General features: G+C 36.8%; 1 protein-coding gene across 2 annotated transcripts in view; it reads left to right on the top strand.

Moving 5' to 3' along the window:
* MARCHF6 (membrane associated ring-CH-type finger 6) overlaps positions 1-20,318 on the top strand; it is a 51,684-nt gene that overhangs the window by 16,558 nt on the left and 14,808 nt on the right. For both annotated transcript variants that reach the window (XM_054164004.1, XM_054164003.1), the window contains exons 5-19: positions 2,583-2,655; positions 4,416-4,584; positions 5,950-6,142; positions 6,442-6,503; positions 8,429-8,461; positions 10,082-10,133; positions 12,673-12,731; positions 13,324-13,404; positions 14,179-14,247; positions 14,363-14,437; positions 15,138-15,272; positions 15,756-15,875; positions 17,959-18,059; positions 18,698-18,835; positions 19,790-19,991. In XM_054164004.1, coding sequence (XP_054019979.1) covers positions 2,583-2,655; positions 4,416-4,584; positions 5,950-6,142; positions 6,442-6,503; positions 8,429-8,461; positions 10,082-10,133; positions 12,673-12,731; positions 13,324-13,404; positions 14,179-14,247; positions 14,363-14,437; positions 15,138-15,272; positions 15,756-15,875; positions 17,959-18,059; positions 18,698-18,835; positions 19,790-19,991 — 1,562 coding nt within the window. The remainder of the gene's footprint in view (positions 1-2,582; positions 2,656-4,415; positions 4,585-5,949; positions 6,143-6,441; positions 6,504-8,428; positions 8,462-10,081; positions 10,134-12,672; positions 12,732-13,323; positions 13,405-14,178; positions 14,248-14,362; positions 14,438-15,137; positions 15,273-15,755; positions 15,876-17,958; positions 18,060-18,697; positions 18,836-19,789; positions 19,992-20,318) is intronic.

The raw sequence follows: 20,318 nt of genomic DNA on the forward strand, positions 1-20,318 counted from the left end.
TCCAGATCATCAATAAAGATGTTAAAGAGCATGGGGCCCAGCACTGATCCCTGGGGCACACCACTGGTGACTGGCTGCCAGCTGGATGTGGCACCATTCACCACCACTCTCTGGGCTCGGCCCTCCAGCCAGTTCCTAACCCATCTCAGTGTGCTCCCATCCAAGCCATGGGCTGACAGCTTGGCCAGGAGTTTGCTGTGGGGGACGGTGTCAAAGGCCTTGCTGAGGTCCAGGTAGACTACATCCACAGGCCTCCCCACATCCACCTGATCATAGAAGGAGATCATAGGTTGGTCAGGCAGGACCTGCCCTTCCTAAACCCATGCTGGCTGGGCCTGATCCCTTGGCCATCCTCTAAGTGTTGTGTGATTGCACTCAGGATGACCTGTTCCATAATCTTTCCTGGCACTGAGGTCAGGCTGACAGGTCTATAATTCCCTGGCTCATCCAACCGGCCCTTCTTGTGGATGGGCACCACGTTGGCCAGCTTCCAGTCCTCTGGGATGTCTCCAGTGAGCCAGGACTGCTGAAAAATGATGGAGAGCGGCTTGGCCAGCACATCTGCCAGCTCTCTCAGCACCCTGGGATGGATCCCGTCTGGTCCCATGGACTTGTGGGGATCCAAGTGACTAAGCAGATCACCAACTACCCCATTCTGGAACAGAGGAAGACTATGCTGCTCCCAGACTCCTGCCAGCTCTGCAGGCCAGCTGTCTGGAAGACATTCTGTCCTGCTAGAAAAAATTGAGGCAAAGAAGTTTTTAAGTAACTCTGCCTTCTCCTCATTCTTTGTTACAACGTTCCCCTCCGTGTCCACCAAGGAGTGGAGGTTGTCCTTACCCTTCCTCTTGCTATTAATGTATTTATGGAAGGACTTTTTGTTGTCCTTCACAGCAGAGGCCAGTCTAAGCTCCAAACGTGCTTTTGCCTCCCTAATTTTCTTCCTACAAGACCTAGCAACATCCTTAAACTTTTCATGGGTTGCCTCACCTTTCTTCCAAAGATAATACACCCTCTTTTTTTCCCTTAGTTCTTTTAGAAGCTCATCACCCATCCAGGCTGGCCGTCTGCCCCAGCGGCTCCTCTTCCGGCGCATTGGCACAGCCTGATCCTGCGCCTTCAAGAGTTCCTCCTTGAAGTAGTCCCAGCTCTCCTGGACCCCTTTGTTTCTAAGGGCTGTTTCCCAAGGAACCTTCTGAGTTAGTTCCTTGAGCAACCTGAAGTCTGCCCTCCGGAAGTCCAGAGTGGAGGTCTTCTTGCTGCCCCTCTTAACTTGACCAAATACTGAAAATTCAATTATCTCATGGTCGCTGGCCCCTAAACAGCCTCCGACCACCACATCACCCACCAGCCCTTCCCTGTTGGTGAAGAGGAGGTCAAGCATAGCCTTACCCCTGGTAGGCTCACTCAGCACCTGGGATAAGAAGCTGTCCTCCATGCATTCCAAGAACCTCCTGGACTGTCTCCTCTCTGCTGTGTTGAGTTCCCAGCAGATGTCAGGCAGGTTGAAGTCACCCATGAGAACAAGGTCAGGCGATCTTGAGACATCCTTAAGTTGCCTAAAGAATGCTTCATCAACTTCTTCTTCCTGGTTGGGTGGTCTATAACAGACTCCAACCAGGATGTCAGCCCTGTTAGCCTTCCCTCTAATTCTCACCCATAGGCACTCAACCTGATGATCCCTGATCTCCAGCTCAATGGCATCTAGTGCCTCCCTGATGTACAGGGGAAAACTATTGAAACTGACAGCAGAGGATCACATTGCTAGATTTGCTTCAGGACTGTAAAATATAAAATGCATAAGTAGTACTGACTACAGTGTGACTGAACATTTTCTCTGCCTCCTTAAAGGGTGGAATGGGAATCTTAGAAATTGCATTTCTGTTTATGGGTGCTTTAATTGTTCCCTTACCCTGTCCTGAATATCTGTGTCCTGTGGATCTGAACCTAATTTTCTGAAGCAGACTATATATATTGTTAACCTACTTTAAAGATTATATGACTTAAGAGTCACAGTAAAAGTCAAACATTAACTAGCATCAAGTACTAATCCCTAAAATGATTAATTAAAACAGATAATGAAGTGGTTAGACTTTGCTACTAGGTATTATAATACCAAAAGTTTATATAGGTTCAAAATACGATTGAACAAATTAATGGGGGTGAGAGGGAATCCATCAAAAATTTATTAACACTGAGATGATACTGCACAGAGAAACTGAGTTGCTTTGTGTGAAGCATATGAGAATGTACTATGGAAGTACTGCTGCAAGTATCTCTTAACCAGTTTCTGTATTTGTCTTGGGCGTCTTTTGGTGTGATCAGTGCTGGAGACAGGTTTTCATTAATCCTGAGTCTAACCTAGTATGGCAAGAATGTATACTTTGTCAGGAATATCAGCCAATATAAAGGCAGCTGTGCTCTGCATGATTGTATGTGATCTGAACTGAAAGTTGGGGCTTATTTTTCCCTTGTCAGAAATTTAGTTAGGGTGCTAGGTGAAAAGATGCTACCTGTGGTCCATTACAAATGAATCTATAACCAAAACTGAATTTATGCAACTCTTTTGTTTCTTCATGCAGGTCGTATCTACAAGTGCTTGTTTACTGGCTCTGTGAGCTCACTACTGACACTGCCATTAGATATTCTGTCAACGTAAGTACTTGCACACTTTTCTAGTCTGATTACTGTAAAAATGGTTGCTTTGGAATTTAGTGTCCCTTTCTTCCAATTATACTTGTTATTTTCCATCGTGTTGCATGAGCAGCTGTTAATCTTTGCATAATGAAATGTATGACCAACAGTATTACAGCAGAAACAATTTCACTTTGAAGTTCTGTTGTTCAGGATCTTTGGAAATGGAAGACTGAGTTTACAAAATGGGCCCTGGTTAATGAAGATTTGTTTGATGTCAATAAAATTTAGACTGCAAAATGACAATAATAAAATAAATTTATTGCAGTTTAAATCAGATGCCCCATGGTAGACTATTAATATGTATTGCTCACATATTAATACCATAACATAGTGTTTGCTTTTGTTACATTCTTACACTTCAAATTTAATTTTATTCATCCCAAGTCTTCTATGTGATAGGATTATTTTTTTTCTATTGGATTGTCTTCTAGCTGACACTTAAATTTTACTGCTTCAAATACCATTTACTGTTAAATATTGTCTATCTTTGTCTTTTTAAACCAATTTTACTTATAGAATCAGTAAATACCAACACAGCAGTTTCTGGCTGGTTGTGACTTTTTTCCCATTATATTGAACTTGAGGAACTGAAACAGCTTGAGTAGAATCAGTTGCACACCAAGCAAAGTTTGGATGAATGTTGGTTGGAGACACCAGGTTATGTTACATGTAATTAATTTTTATTAATGGGGAGAGATGCTCGCTTGAAATTAGTAACAGTATTTTTCCTGTTGTCTCTCAGTAAGTGTAGGTTTTGGTTTTGTTTTTTGAGAAGAATCTGAGGCAAGTGAACCTAGAGTACATGCCTGGAGAGCCAGACTTGATACTTCTCTGGGGAAGGCGGAGTGCTGTGGTGGCATATTTTCTGTTTGTTTTAAAGAACATATTTTAGTTGGTTTTGTGAGGAAATTCACTGTGGTCAAGGAGCAGTACAAAGGTGGAAAACAAGTGGGAGAGAGTACCTAGAGTTAGAAATTAAGCCAACTTAAATATTTCTTGCATTGCTCATGAAAGCCTAATTTCAGTTGTCTAACCAAACTTTGTTTTGCTGCTGCTTTACAGTTATGTATGACTTGGCAGGTTAGGATTTTTAAAGTACAGAGATAATAACTGAGGTACAAGACAACCCAAAATGTAGGTCAGTTGAAGGCAAACTCTGCAGTTCTGTTCTTTTGGTTAGGGCAGCTGAGCAGATACAATGTTTCAGTAGATTCGATGTTAGGCATCTAACCATTTAGACAGGCCTTTTACTGTAACAAATTATTTACTTAGCAACTACTTGTGTTTCCTTTGCTGTTCTCCATTATTTTTCCTCAACTACTGTTGAAGCTTTTCTTCATATTGAGTCAGCTCCCGTTTTTCAGGGATATTTATGTTTAAACAGTACTAATTTTACAAATCAAACCAGAAGGAAATAAAAACTTTCCAAATCTGTGTGTCTTGGCCCTTAAAGCCTTTTGTATACAGGTACATAGAGCCTTCCTACAAGAAACTGTCATGGAACAGATTTGATTTGATTTGATTTTTAATTACATAAAATTTATGTATCTATACTTTATTCACCTAGACACAAATTAATTTATTTTTTTTGCACAAATACCCATTTAATTTGTTGGTTTGGCCTATATGGATCTGTTTGTGGTAGTTAACAACTGAATTTAGTCTTACTAGCTAAATTATTTGTCATTAATGTTTGGGTTTTTTTCTTTCTTTAACAGAGAGAACTTACTGGCTGACTGTTTGCAGGGCTGTTTTGTGGTAACGTGCACCCTGTGTGCATTTATAAGCCTAGTTTGGCTACGTGAACAGATCGTCCATGGAGGAGCACCACAGTGGCTGGAACAAAATCAACAACAACCACTCAATGGTGTTGGTCAACAAAATGAGGTCAAACTTAATTGCTCAGTAGTTGATGATAAATTCAGAAAATATGTTTCCATGAATAAATGCATTATCAGAACCCTGCAGTAATGTTATCTTACTGCAGGGTATCTTTGATTAGCAGCAGTTGAATATGTTACTTCATAAACTCAGTTACAGCACTGTAAAGTTTTTGAAGTGTTATAAAGGGGAATCTTAATGGAATTATTGCAATACAATTTTTGCAAAGTAACTTTAAGATTGTTTAGTTCATCTTAATGTCTTTACCCTTTAGATTTTGTGCATGTAAAGTTGAATTGTTAGCCATAATCAGTGAGGATGCAGCTTGCTTTTTTGTCTTTCTCAGGAGTATTTCAGTAATTTGTGAAGTAACAATTCACTGTTCTCAAAGCAGTTGGGGGTTTTGCTGAAATGTGAAGCTGGAGATTCTTTGTTGCACACACATGCATGTGCTTACAGGAGTCTCTTTTGCAGGAGAAGAGATGATAGAAAAAATAACATGCATGGGGGGAAATAATGAAAATTTTGTTTTATTTTGTAATAAATGTGATTTTTTTTTCTAAAGGACAAAGGTACAAATGCTCAGCTTGATGACTGACTTGTCCTTTAATTATATTTCTAACATGATAGTTTCCATAAGATCAAGATAGTTCTCCTCTATTGAGTCCATGTTAGACCACATCTAGAGTGCTGTATCTAGCTCTAGGCTCCCCCAGTACAAAAGAGGCCCAGAGATGCTGCAGTGAGTGCAGTGAAGAGCCAACCAAAATTTAAGGACTGGAGAATCTGACATAGGAGAAGAGGCTGAGAGTTGAAACTGTTAACTGTGGAGTTTAGAAGACTCAGAGTGGACCTTATCAGTGTCTGACAGGAGGATGTAAATAAGACAGAGTCTTGGTAGTATTGAGTGACAGGGCAGCAGGCTCAAACTAAAATACAGGAAATTCCATTTAGAGAAAATAAAAACACCAGCAAGAAAAAAAAAATTAAAAACCCAGATGTGGTGTTTTGGTTTCCTTTTACTGTAAATGTGACCAGGAACAGGTTTCTCACAGAGATTGTAAAGTCTACATCTCTGGAGCTGCTCAAAAGTCAACTTGTAGCAGCACTGAGGAGCCTGCTGTAACCTACACCGTTTTGAGTAGATGGGTTGACTGATTACTAAAGGTCCTTTCCATCCTCAGCTGCCCTGTGAAGAATTCAGATTATTTCTCTTCCTCTTTTAAAAGGTTAAGTGGTCCAAAATTTCATGCTTATCTAAACCAATACATTATTAACTTTTTTTCAATAGTGATTTTTTTCTATATGCAAGATAAAAAGCACAGGGAGAGATTGATCTATTTAACTGAATACTAAATCTTGTTTCTGCAGGCTCAGGCTGTTGTAAATGGAGGTGTTGAAAATGCTGTGCTTGATCAACCTGCTAACCCGGGTGCTGAGAATGTAGTTGTAGGTGAGAACCCTGAAATTCAAGAGGAACAAGTAGATGAAGAGGAGGAGGATAATGAAGATGAAGAAGATGCTGTAGTAGAAGATGCAGCAGATGCAAACAATGGAGCACAAGGTAACAGGTGACTCAAAACAGTAATGTTCTAGTTCTTTTAAATATAACTTAAACCATTGAAAATAGGACTGTCGTAATTCAAAGAAGCTGTGTAAAGTCCCACTTAAGCTTATCTTGGTTTTGCAAATCTCGTATTCCTTTTGAGTGCTGAAGAATTTACTTACTGAACAGCTATCAGCAGTTATGAGTTGAATGTTATAGACCTGAGTTTTTCTGTTAATTTAAAACATAGCAAGGAGTGGTTACATCTTGGTTTGGGTGAGTCTTAGCAGCTGTAAAAATGGCTGTTATCTCCTCAGATGACATGAACTGGAATGCTTTGGAATGGGATCGAGCAGCAGAAGAACTTACTTGGGAGCGAGTGAGTAAGAATCATATACTTGAATAGAGTAATTTAGACTCATTAATTGTAGTATTGCTGTGTTTAAAATCGATTTGGGCTAGATTTGGTTGCTGTTGTCTAGTGTGGAAACTATCAGTAAGAGGCTGTAGTGACCTAAAGAAGTCATTGTGTTAAATGCAAAATGTTGTTGTGCTACTGGTTAACTATCAAAAAAGCATTTCTTTGAAGTATAGTAGCAGCTTAAAGTATGTTTTAGCACAGACTTTTCTTAAGTCAAGTGTGTCAGGTTTAGAAATTAATTGCATCTTGCATCAAGGATGATAGGCCAGATTAGGAGCACATGGATGTTGCATTATATTTAGTTTGCTTCATTTTTGTCTTCATGAAAGCGTTAAACTAAAGAAAAGAGAACAGGACACATTGGTTTATTTCTTTGCATATTTGCAAAGACACGTTTATTTCTTAAAAAATGATGGAGCACTTTAACATTGTTTCTGTTTTCTTTATGGATCACAGATTCCATAATTGGAGCATGAGGTGCATGTACGCTGTAATCAGAATAGTATGAGAAAGAGCTGGATTTTTTTTTTTATAGCTGGTTTAGAAGAAGACAACATTTGATTTCATGCAGCAAAATCTATCTGAAGCTAGATACAGCAGCTTCATGTGATTTGCCACCAATTCCTATGGTGGACAGTTGTGAGTCCTAGGCACTGTATTTTCTAGGCTGTGATATAGTTGCTGCTTTGATTGCAGAGTAGTAGAAATAGTTTTCATCACAAAGGGACAGGTCTTAGTCTTTGTTTTGTATTTAGTGAAAATTTCTTTGTTTTGAAACTAGTGAAAAAGGACACAAATAAGTTCAGGCTTCTGTTGTATCTCAAGATAAACATGTTTATTTCTGAACCAGTTTATGTGCTGGGAAATGTTCGTGATTGAAAATATGTTGAGGCTTCTCCATAAATATAGAATCAGTTTCAGGAAACTCTCATAACTATTTTGAGTCCTTTGTGCTGGCGTCAGCTATAGATACCTAGTTGGCATTTATTGTCAAAAGTGGGGTAGGCTTTTCTGCTATTTCATTTTGTGAAAACAGCATGTGCAAGCTTTCTGAATTTTCAGAAACATTTGTGTCTTGGTTTAAAGTAAGCACAACTTTAATATCTGTAGCACTCAAAATAGCCTTCAACCTGGTACTCTACAGGAGTAATCATGACGTAAGGGTGTCTGGATTAAAATAAGAAGAAGCTTGAAGTGAGGGGAAAGAAGGGCTTTTAGTTTTTTTTGGCAGGGGGGAGTGGGTTGTTTGGTTTTTGTACTCTTTGGATGTTCTGTGGATGCTTCCCATAGCATCTGTTCAGAGTGATGGAGGTTTATTTCCTGTCTTCCCTAGCTGGAAGCCAATTCTGTTCTAAACTGTAATAACATACAGCATAGCAACATTATTGTGTTACTAGTTGGCTTTACACTTCAACAGTAAAATAGTAACTTTCAGTTTCCCTCAGTGCAACATAAACCTCGCAATTAGGAAGGAAAAGAAAAAGTCTGTATTTCAGTATTAAGTTCTTTAAACCTGTTTTTACATAATAGTTCAATTGATAAAATCTTTTGTAAAGAGAAAATCTTCACAGTCTTCAAAGTCTTGGAGAGGTATAGTGTATTAATTGATTCATATGTTTGGTTTGTCACCTATAAATACATGTGTATTAAGATACTCCATGTGTTTCACTACCTTTGATCAACTGTGAACAGAGTTTACAGCAGTGGGTGAGAACTTAGCTTCTGTCTTTACCTTTAAGAATTTATGTCCGTGTTCTGTTGGTTGAGCATTAAAAAAATCTTTTGATGGTATTGAACATTAAAAATTGGTGTGCATGAGGCTTATTATAGGTACATGTTGCTCAGTTTTTCTGATGAGTAAATAAAATCCACTTTATTCACAGATGCTTGGACTTGATGGATCTTTGGTTTTTTTGGTAAGTGAAATCCTTCACTTCAAGAATTTCTATAGAAGGCTTTTTAAGTCAACTGTAGATTTTACAGTTAAAAAAACAGGGACTTCTCTTTTAAAGAGGCTTTCACATCATGTCATGTTCAAGCAAACTGTCTTTTTTAGAAATTTCAGAGTTGTATGTGTCTAGCATAAAAGTGGAATTTCTTAAAATACATGGGTAACTTTGGACCACACCCTCCACTGTAAATAAAATCTAGACACTTAAGGAAAGCATACACTGAAAATACCTAGCCTTAAGTCTTTATCATTGTCAAAATAGTGTCTTCATTCGTAAGTCTCTGATTTGCCCTAATACTGCCAGAACAGCACTTGTGAATTTTTAGTGTAGACTAGATTTCAAAATTTAAAATGTTCAGTTGCTTTTTGTTTTGTTTTTTTTCTTGACTTCATTAGGATTTGGGAGTTTATTTTGTTTTCCCTTCATTTTTCCCCTCTTCAATATTACATTAATTGATATCAGTATCAAATTTTTTCTCTTTTTATATATTTTTTTTTTGACATCTCCCCCCTTAGTCAGCCTCTCTTACGGAGTGCACATCTTTTAAATTGGTTCCAAAAATGTTTTATTACAGTAATTTTGCAAAGTGCTCCTGGAAAAAGGCTGTTTGCTTTTTAACGCTTCTCTGTCCGTGAGCCTGTGTTGATTATCTCCCTAACTCTTACATACATAATGCATATCTCTAGTGGGCTTTGTTATAGTTTATATGAAGAGGGCTATCTGCTGCCCACCTCCTACCTGACTTGGTGATGTCAAGTTCTGACTTCAGGGTCAGGGGCGAGAGAGTGCAAAGAGTTAATGGCAACAAAAGTTTACCCTGTTACAACAATATTCATTGGGTATGATCTGCCAGGTCACTTATTTGGAAAGGAAGCCATTTGTATTTTAAAGGGGAAATATATTTTTGCTCTGTTATAGCAGTAGAAATTTTATTTCCTTTAATGTGTGAAAGAAATAGAGTTCTTAAATATGAATGTGTGTGTTAGATACCCTAGTAGGTAAATGTCTCATTTGAAATAAAATGTCTTACATTTTAATGACATGCCTCATTCTTAAAATAGTGTGAATTTAGCCATAAGTATATCTTAGCTAAAAGTAATACTAAAACACAAGGGATGTGCGCTCTGTCATTTCTAGTGAGGGCTGTCAGTTTTCTTAAGGTGTTTCTTGGGACAGTCTTATTTTTAAACATTCGTATGAATATTTCCTCATTTATAAAGCAAATAGTCACATTCACTTTGTGTAACTACTTTTAAGGTTGGTACTATTTATATTGATTTTGAAATAAACATATATTTTTACAAAACAGCAGTGCTAAGAGAAACACAAATGCTCTTATTTAAATGCCCTTAAATGTAAACAGATGCTTTCGTGATCCGTCCTGAGGGTATTGGCATTTGTGTTAAAGCACATTTCTTAGCTCTAATGTGAGGTGTGTAAGTTCTGGTAATACAAGGCAGATGAAATTAAGTATATATATAAGAATAAGAATTGTAGAAACAAAAGTAAAGTTGCTCTTTAAATGACTGACATTTATGTACTGTTTCCTTGTATTCCTCCCTCTTCCCGTCATATTCCTTGCAGGAACATGTCTTTTGGGTGGTATCTTTAAATACGTTGTTCATACTTGTGTTTGGTAAGTATGCTCTTAAGTTTAAAAAAAAAAAATCCTTCTGTCTGAAGTGATAATGGAGGTTGATATTTGAAGGCTTTTCTCTCAGAGTAAATAAGTTGTGATATCTGAAAATGGAACCACAAACAAACTGGGAATTAGGATGATAAATAATTTTTTATTCTAGCCTTGTCATTTCAATTCCTTTAAGTGAATAGATTTAAAATAGGAAGTCTAGAAAAAGCCTAACCTCAGCAAAATCAAAAAAACCCAATATTTTTTTGACATACTGTTCAAGGAGGAACCTCCTGGAAATGAGTCTGAGCAATTGCAGTACTGTTGGGAATGCCTAAGATACTGTTTTTCTTACAGCTTTTTCTGGATATAGTTAATTCACTTTTTCCATCAATAATCTGGTTTTGGTGCTCAAAATTGGGTGGGAGAGGAAATGCACAAGAGCGTAGCTGTGTAGAGTTGTCGAACATACTTATATTTGGCACCCAAAATTACTACACAAGTTTCTTTAGTTCACATGACTTAGACTAAATTAGATTTTAGAAAATAGTAAATTTTAATCAGTGGCACATTTTACTTGTTGTGTGAATGCACAAAAAACTAACTGTTCTAATGAGAGCTGGAAAATACTGGAATTATTTTGTTCTGATAATTAGTCTATTTTAATCTGTAGTTCCCCTAAGTTAATTAGGCTTTTATACCTTCTATAAAATTTAGGCTTTTTTAATAAATAGAGGGTACTAAATCCTTGAATTAAGTAAGTAATAGGAATAATTTGTAAGGTTATCATAGAGATGTCTTTTCAGTAGGTGTGGGAAAACACAAGTGGGAAAGAGAGAAGAGAAGGAGAGTGGTTTTCCCAAGCAGTTAAGCAGTAGATCTGAAATTCAATTTGTCCCTCACAAGCCTATTTTTAGTAACTATCCCAGTAAATAATGCTGCCTAATTTACAGCTGCTGAATCTCTAGTTATTCATAATTACAGTCCTGGTGAGTTTAAATGTCACAGGAGGTACTTTCTAGGAGATAAAACAGAAGGGGAGAGCATTTGGAACCTTAATTTCTAGTCTAGAAATTTTTCTATGATGTCTTCTTGGACATGTTAATTAAGTTTGACTTAATATTTTCTCTTTTTAGTGCTCATAGAGGAGTTTGTACACCTTCATGACCTTTATGAAAAGGCATCTATTAGAAATTCTGTTTTAAGATTATTAAAAAAAAAGAAAACACTACCTGAACTGTGTTCTATAATCTCACTGTCAAAAAGATATGACTTTCAGTCATGAATCTGATGCCTGATAGGAGCTAAGTGTGGTTTTTATTAGTCCTCTCTTTATGTTTCACATTTTTGCTATTCCCAGTAACTGCTGATTCTCTGAAAGGACCATAAATTAAAATTTTCTTATCATTGATTAGAATAATGCAAGTCCTGCAGAATCTTTTCCTAGTTTTCTTTTTTCATGCTGGTCATATGGAAATGAGGTAGAGAGATAAAATCATCAGACTTTCCATTTGAGGCTATTTTTAGTCTACAGTAGTCCCCAGAGCAGATTATCATGATTATAGTGAAGGCAGTATAGGTGAAAATAAAAGATTGCCATTACTGCAGCCCCAGTACTTCCAATTGACTCCTGCTATTCCTGTAGGAAAGTGAAGTTGAATTCTGTAGTCTTTTCTGTCTTGATTAGAAGACCACAGAGTGACCTAAAACAACTACTTGATCCTGTTGAAAATACACAGGTATCTGAAAATGGGAAAAGTTTGTGCTTTTCAGTTTACTTCTGAGGTCTCAAAAATGGCAAGAATGAGTTCTCAGAAACGATGACAGATCTTTCCACACTAATTCAAAGTAAAAGACTTATCAGTTGCTTCTCATCCCTTCACTGGAGCATCACCTTTTTCGCCTTCGTCTTAGAATGCTCTGGGTTGGGAGGGACCTCTAGAGGTCATCTACAGTGAACAGGGACATCCCAAAGTACATCTGGTTGCTCAGAGACCCATCAGTTCTGGTCTTGAATGTCTCCAGGCATGGGGGCATCCTTTCCCTTCAGAGATTTCTGCAGGAGTTTGCATTTTTCACAGTGTTGTTAAGAATTAAAGCACTGAAGGTGAAGCCTTGCTAAAGCAAGTCTTATCTGACCAAGATGTAGAATGGCCACTTAAGTCCTCTAATGCATGGAAAGAGTGAATATACAGAACCAGGTTCCTACAGCAGTCTATCAGACCAGTACTACTCTGGTACATAAGACTGAGACGTTGAGTTAATTTATACACAGCAAGATAAACTAAAAAGACTGTCCTCTTAGTCTGTGTAGGTTTATATTGTTTGTTAGTCTTTCAGTGTGAATTATGATCTGATTTTTAGTGTTTAAAAACTGTAGAAATACAGCAAATATTTGCACAGTAATTTGTATCTGTTTAAAAAAAAAAAGTGGCAAGGTGAATACAATACCATCCTGCAAATTGTTACAGTACCATCCTGCAAGTAAGACTCCATTTAGCGGTTTTCATGGATTTTCCCCCGCTTCTTTCTGCTTTATTTTGTGCAGCATTTTGTCCATACCACATTGGTCACTTCTCCATTGTTGGCCTGGGCTTTGAGGAATATGTAAGTACTCTTACAGAATTTCAAAATGTAAAAACTGACACCGTTTATTTAATCATAATACTTTTGTAGCATCCTTCCACTATTTGTGAGTGCAAAAGTAACCTCAAATGTCTCTTTTTTTTTTTTCTCATCAATCCTTTTTTTAATCCATTATCTCACCCTTTCCCATTTCCTCTGTTATGTCCCCTTCAAGTGAGTTTTCCTCCTTTGGCAAAAAAAAAGTGTACGTTTTTGTGCTGGTTTTTTAACAGCCTCTTGTTCCTCATAGATTTTGTGTACTGAATAATTTTTCATATGATTATAACAGTGAAAGCTGGGAGGTTGTGGATAGTGTATGGTGACAGTTTCATATATAGAGATTATTTCATGTTTGAAGAAAGTAGTTGTTAGACTTCTTCAGTAAATGTAAACATTTCTTGTTCTTAATGGAGATTATTAAAATAAGTGAAAAACGAAGGAATTTGTCATTGTTGTTGAAGAGTCAAGATTTGGAGTTTATCTTAATGATGTAAAAAGGAGGTGTAATGTGCTAAGAGATTGATACAGTCTTCTTCTTTTTCTTTTTTTCTCTCTTTTTCACCCTACCTTCCAGGTTCAAGCATCTCACTTTGAAGGCCTGATTACAACAATAGTTGGATATGTTCTGCTAGCAGTGACTCTAATTGTTTGTCATGTATCCTTTTGTCAGTAGTTACCTGGTTCAAATATTACATGTAAACCATTTTTCTGACTATGTTTTGAGGAGGCACAGATATGATGTAGGTGAAATGAATTCACTGTTTTGATCTACTCATATAGTGAAATCAGAAATGGTCTTTTCTTGGGCATTTAAATGTCAGTATGACTGCATTCTTCAGTGCACTTACACATGTTTAACAACACAAAATCATAGGCTTCGTGCTTACTTGAAGGCCTCTGACTAAATTTCTAAAGAGGATGAGTGTGGAACCATTTTTTTTTCCTCACTGCCCTTACATTATTGCTATGGGCTACATAGTTGCAGCAGAAAAAGAGATAGGATTATGAAAATGTGTAGTGTGCAGTGCATATGTGGTAAAATAGTTCATTGGTGTGTCTATGGTTTTCCTCCTGAAAGGAAATGAAAGAAACCCTCAGTCTGTAATATGCATCTTTTTATTGGAAAAGGTGAGAATTTCTTTTCAAACTGCATGAAAAGGAAAGCTACCAGATAGGCTTGCAGTTTTGTAATGTGCTTACTCATGTTAGATGTGTGTTTAGGGAGGTCAATCCAGGACATCAGATTTTGATTTACAGAGTCACAGACAGTTTTGAAAATAGAACCCTTATGAAGTACATACTTCCTATTTTACTTTTGTGTTTTAAAACATTTCCTGCTGCTAAAAGCCACATAATACAAGGTTTCATATTAATCCAACTGGTATGTTATGAAGTATTTTTCTTTTTTTTTCTTGACAAAACTATTCAGGGCTTGGCAGCACTTGTTAAGTTTCAGCGATCACGGCGTTTACTAGGAGTTTGCTATATTGTTGTCAAGGTAATACTGGTTTTGCATCTGATAAACAACCCTCTCAATGTAAGATTATATTGTAATTGTCATAGTAATTTTTGCTAAATTAGAAAGATGTTCTTTTTCTCATTTTTCCCTAAAGGTTTCCTTGCTAGTGGTGGTTGAAATTGGTGTGTTTCCTCTCATCTGTGGCTGGTGGCTGGATATATGCTCTTTGGTAAGAATGGGAATAAGTGGGATAAAATATTTTTCTTACAGTGCTTATAGTTTAAGGGGGAAAAAAAGAAGTTTTTATCAGAAGAGAGTTTTTGATACAAATTTGACAGCCTTTTTAGTTTTATAAACAGTGTTTTCAGAGGTAAAGGGTTTTTTTAGGTACTGCTAATTTTGTTTTCCTTTGTTACTAAATACAAATTAACATGCTATTACTGCAAAAGATCCAAATCCTTTTTCCTGCATTCACAAGACCTCTGAGTGAACTTAGGTAAACTTATGTACTGAATAAACTTTATCTAGCCATCTTATGTGAAATGGTAATGATGTTGTATTTTAATAGTTGTCAAACCTCTTTCTGTTTTGGATAAGATACATACTGTGTTTGCTTGGAATTCAGGACAGTTTTTTTCTCCCTGATAATGCAACTAAGTTTGAATTCATTTATAACATATATAGTGTATTTTAGTATTTGACTTCTTTCTTCTTTCTGTCAGAAGAAAGTAAGTGGTCAGAAATTGGTCTTTATTTTCTGTTCTTATTCTAAATTAGCCCCTTTTTCCCCCTTAATCAAATGCTATAAGGCAGATAGTTAAACTACCTAGTAGTGTATATGAACTAGCTTGAACAAAATTAGTAACTCTGGAGGTTTGACAAAGTCTTTTTTTTTCTTATTTTTTTCTTTTCTTCTACTTACTTTCTAGGAAATGTTTGATGCCACTTTGAAAGACAGAGAATTGAGTTTTCAGTCTGCACCAGGTACTACAATGTTTCTGCACTGGTTAGTCGGAATGGTTTACGTCTTTTATTTCGCATCCTTCATTCTTTTACTGAGAGAGGTAAGTCTCTAAGAACAAGGTTGGTTTGTAACAGAGAAGTTTGCAAGTTGAGCTGTTAGTTAAATTTTTCATGTGTGGGTATTGCTGCAACAGTTCTGTGTGTGTATATTGGATTTCAGCCTTCTGTAAAAAAGGCCACGCTGGTACTTAACTGCAGTGGAAAATCATGGTTTAGAGTATATTTTACTTGGAGATTTTCAGTGTACAGAGCCCTTAAATATGGGTGTTGCCTACAAATGAGTCTAAATACATTTCAGCTGTTTATTTGCAAACACTGATCAGTCTTAAAACTTGTAATTAATTATTGCTTCTCTACTTTTCAATTATAATATTCTTTGTTCTAGTTCTGTGCCATCTTGAACCATGCTCAACAAATACCCCTATTACATTTAAAATTTACTTCTTGCAGCACTGTTACCTGAAATGAAAAACAATATAAAAATAATTGTCTCTTCTCATATTCCTTCCTATTTCCTACTTCAGGTATTGAGACCTGGTGTCTTATGGTTTCTCAGGAATTTGAATGATCCAGACTTTAATCCTGTGCAGGAAATGATTCACTTGCCTATTTACAGACATCTCAGGAGGTTTATCTTATCAGTGGTAAGGACTTTTTTCTTTCCAAATAAATTTTTGAGTGCTTTTTATGTTAATTATGATGTATGCTACTGCATATTTGAGGAAAAATATTTCAGTCATGAAGGTGATTAAACACTGGAAGAGGTTGCCAACAGAATCTAGGTCTTTTGAGACACTCAGAACTCAGGATAAGGTTCTGAACAACCTGATGAGCCAAGTGTGCTCAGAGTACAGGGTTGAAATAGTTTACCTTTAGAGGTCCCTTCCAAACCAAGTTATTCTGTGATGTTGTCTTCACACAAAATCACAAGAGATGTTTGTGAATTCAGACATGCTTATTATTATGGATATTGTAAATCCCTCGCACTTAGTTATTGGGTTAAACATTGTGCATTCAATTTGGCTTAAGTAGTGCAGCAGAGGTAGGATAACTTTCTAGTTAACTTTTGGATTAGATTATGCTCATCTAGCCAGTGTTATCTATTTTCAGATTATAATGAAAGATTTTGCCTTTTGCTTCTTTGTCTGAAGTTTGCCTAGCATGCAGTGAGGAAAGAGTCGCAGTTTGTCTTAACATAAATGTCACATCGATACACCAGAAACTATTATTTGACGTACTGTACACATACACCAGAAGTGCTTTGAGCAGAAAAAGTTAACAGAAGCATTTTTGTTCTATTAGAGAGCCCTTCAGTACACAAAAGGAGCTGACCTGTTCACCCTTCAGGGTATTTTCTCTGTAGATAATCATAATGCTGGCTGAAACTGAGTTGCAGCAAGTGACCTAAATATAAGCAAATATTTTGCTTGTTAATAAAGGTCTTAGCAATATGTTCTCAGACTGTGTTGAAACTGACAGTTACTTGAACTTAACAGTTTGATTTGCTTAACTAATTACTTCAGAGTTTTACTAGCTTCATGCTAGAATGTGGGCCTCGGAATGGTGATTGTTCCCAGCTTACCATTTCAAAAAACAAGTGATGCTTTTCAAGTTGTGTTTCTTTCTCAGTATTTGTAAGAAATTTGTGTAGAACGGACTGTTAAGTTTCAAGAAGAATGGGATTTGATTGTTCTTTACGTACTTAAACACATCTTTTTTGCATTCTTAGCTCTAGTTGTGTATTTATATATATATATAAAATATATACTTAATATATGTATTAACTTATATATGTATGTTAAGAATGTTTAAAATGTACTTAATTTTTAACCTGGTTAATTAAGGAAACAGGATTCATAGAAGTGCATGGTTTTCATGCACCTGATCTCCCCAACTAAATTTTGAACCTTCATCTAATTAAAAATGTGGGGAAATGGAAATGGAAAGATCTTTCGAGGCGCCTACAAGGCACTTGAAAATTCAGTCACTGGGAAAAGAGAGGAATCCCAAATTAGCAGTGCTAGTGCTGGAGGGGGTGGGAAGAAGGTAGAACTGTGCCACAGTGCATTGTACCTGTAGTGTTTTGTCTGGGGTGCAATTAATTTTCATCATTGCAGCCCATGTCCTTCTACGCTTTGTGTTTGTGGCCAAAACAACGTTACTGACACAGTGGTTTTGGCTGTAACAGTGCTTGCACAAGGTCAAGGCCTTTCCTTGTCTGCCCTGCTCACCCCTCCAACAAACAAGGTGGGAGTTAAGAGGGAAGTGTATCTGGTTCAGCTGACTTAAACTGACCTAATAGGTATTCTATACCCTATGACATGGTGCTCAGCAGTGAAAGCTGAGAGGGAAAAGAGGAATAAAGGATGGCATTTGTGATTATGGCATTTGTCTCGCTCAGTAGCTGTTAATGCTGTGCTTCTGCTTTCCAGGAGGGCACTAATCATCTGCCTTCTGATGGGAAGCAGTGGCTGAATTCCTCTTTCTGTTTTGCTTGCAAACACAGCTTTCACTTTCTCTATCATTATCTCAGTCAAGTTTTCTTGCCTTTCTTCTATTTCCGCTCCATTCAGCCAGTGAAGGAGTGAGTGAGCAGCTGGGTAGACACTTCACTGTTAGCCAGGGCTAACCCTACCACATACAGGAAACATGTCAGGCAGATGAGTAGGAAACTGCATGTGGTTATTTCTGCTATTTGCACTAAATTATTTAACTTCCTTGTTGCAGATTGTCTTTGGATCAATAGTACTGCTCATGCTCTGGCTTCCCATACGCATTATTAAGTATCTCCTGCCTAATTTCCTTCCATATAATGTTATGCTTTACAGGTAAGCATTTAATTCTAAAAGGTAATTGTTTTAGTCACCCTCTTAACTAGAAAAATGTGGCATTGTTTGGTATATTTTGTTTGTTTTCAATTGACTTCATTGTTCTAGAAAATTAAAAAGATAAAGGATGTGGATACATCGTACAATTTGTGAAATAAAAAGCTACTAAGGACAGCTTATAGGCATTCTGTATTACTTTTGTAATTTTATTTTTTTCCATTCTTTCTATGCCTTCAAAACACTTCCCATTCAGCTTTTGATAGTGAAGTTGTTGCCATGTTTATTTTTCACATTCATTCCTGATTATCGCTGCTTCAGGAATAAAAGAATATCTCTAACTGCATATCTTTATAGTCATAGCATTGTTTCTGTTTCTAAATAATAATTGAAACAGCAGTGATAGAAGCAAACAGATTAAATCAGAGACTGTGATTTGCTCCTTTTTATTTACATTTTTCTTACATTTCTTGTGCACCTGAACTTGTAGATAATGAAAAATATTTGCAAAAACCCATGAATTTTTCTTGTTGGAATCCAATATAGTTTTTTATTGTGGTGGACTTAATACGGTTCAGTGTAAAAGGTTACTCTCAGAATGTTCTTTATGTTTGATTTCCTGCTCTTGCCATTGTTTCTAGTGATGCTCCAGTAAGTGAACTTTCCCTAGAGCTCCTGTTACTTCAGGTGGTGCTTCCAGCTTTGCTAGAACAAGGACATACCCGACAGTGGTTGAAAGGTCTTGTGCGAGCATGGACAGTTTCTGCTGGGTACTTGCTGTAAGTACAGAAAGCCAAAATCAGCCACAAGCATTGTGTCCAGCTTAGCCTTTTCCCATGAAAGCAGCATGCTTTCAAGAGAGTTACCCTAACAAGTAACTTTAATAGCTATTTTACAGATAAATGTGGTGAAAAACTTCTGTAGTGATTTCCTAGATCACTACAGGGATTTTTTAATTTGTCCATGTTTTCATAGTGTTTAAGTATGATACAAGAAGAGAATTTCAGAGATGATGATAGAAGTGGCTTTTCTTTCTCAACTTCTGCAGCTGTTAAAAACAATTGAAATCTCTTCAGCAGTTTTAGTTTAGCAATGTAAAAATGTTTTAACTCTCTGCCAATAGAGTATTTCCATGCATCTTGCTACTAAAGCTGAGGAAAATTAACTTCCAATGTTTGTATTGGGTTTTGGGTTTTTTTAATCAGACTCAAGTATCTATTCACTAATGATACATGCAGGAAACAGCAATACTTTAAAAAATAGATTGACTCCTTCTGGGATTGATGTTCTTATAAAACGGGTTATGAACAATTCAAAATCTTCTTGAAAGACTTTCCCTGACTTGGTTTAGGTTTGAAGACAGTTGCTTCCAATAAAACTTCCAGCAGTAAGGTAAAAGCCATCAACTGAGCTGCCTGCTTACACAAATGGAAATACTGATTCAATTTTTCTTTTATATGCATAACTTTAATACCAGATACTGTTTTTAAAGCAGTCAAACATGTAAGTGATCTTTGTGGCTATATTCCCACTGTTCTAATCTGCATCCACATTAGCATTGTTCTTGTGTTTAGGACGTATTATCAGAAAATAGTTTACTTCCCTATATCAAGATTCTGTCAATATTTACTGTAAGTGTAAGTACCACTTGTGCTTAGTCTGATTAGGCCTGTCTTCTGTAAGATTGGTTTTAATATCAAACAGAACAAAAATGAAATTTTTACTGTTAACAGGGATCTCCATTCTTACTTACTTGGTGACCAGGAAGAGAATGAAAACAATGCAAACCAGCAGCCTAACAACCAGCATGCTCGCAATAATAATGCCATTCCAGTTGTGGGAGAAGGTCTTCATGCAGCCCATCAAGCCATACTTCAACAAGGAGGACCTGTGGGTTTCCAGCCTTATCGCAGGCCTTTAAAATTCCCACTTAGGGTATGTATACCCAACGTGCTAGGAGAAAAGGGAAACACATTTGGAAAATGGGCATCTTTTTTTTTTGTGAGAAAGATTTGGCCCACATATTCTGAAGAGTCAAGTGATGGATCATGTTGGTTTGGTTTTGTAGTTTGCATCTTTTTTAAAAAACAGACTTAGAGACTTACTCCTACATAGAGTCTTTTCTTACTCTCTAACCTACAACCTTCAATTACCATTTTATTTTTAGATCTTGTATGTGCTGTGTATGATGTATTTTCACGTCTTTTTGCCTGTTGGATAGTAATGGAGAGAAATACACTACCTCCCAGCAAACAGGTAGTT

The sequence above is a fragment of the Dryobates pubescens genome, chromosome 9, assembly GCF_014839835.1.
Source record: "Dryobates pubescens isolate bDryPub1 chromosome 9, bDryPub1.pri, whole genome shotgun sequence".
Lineage (NCBI taxonomy): Eukaryota > Metazoa > Chordata > Aves > Piciformes > Picidae > Dryobates > Dryobates pubescens.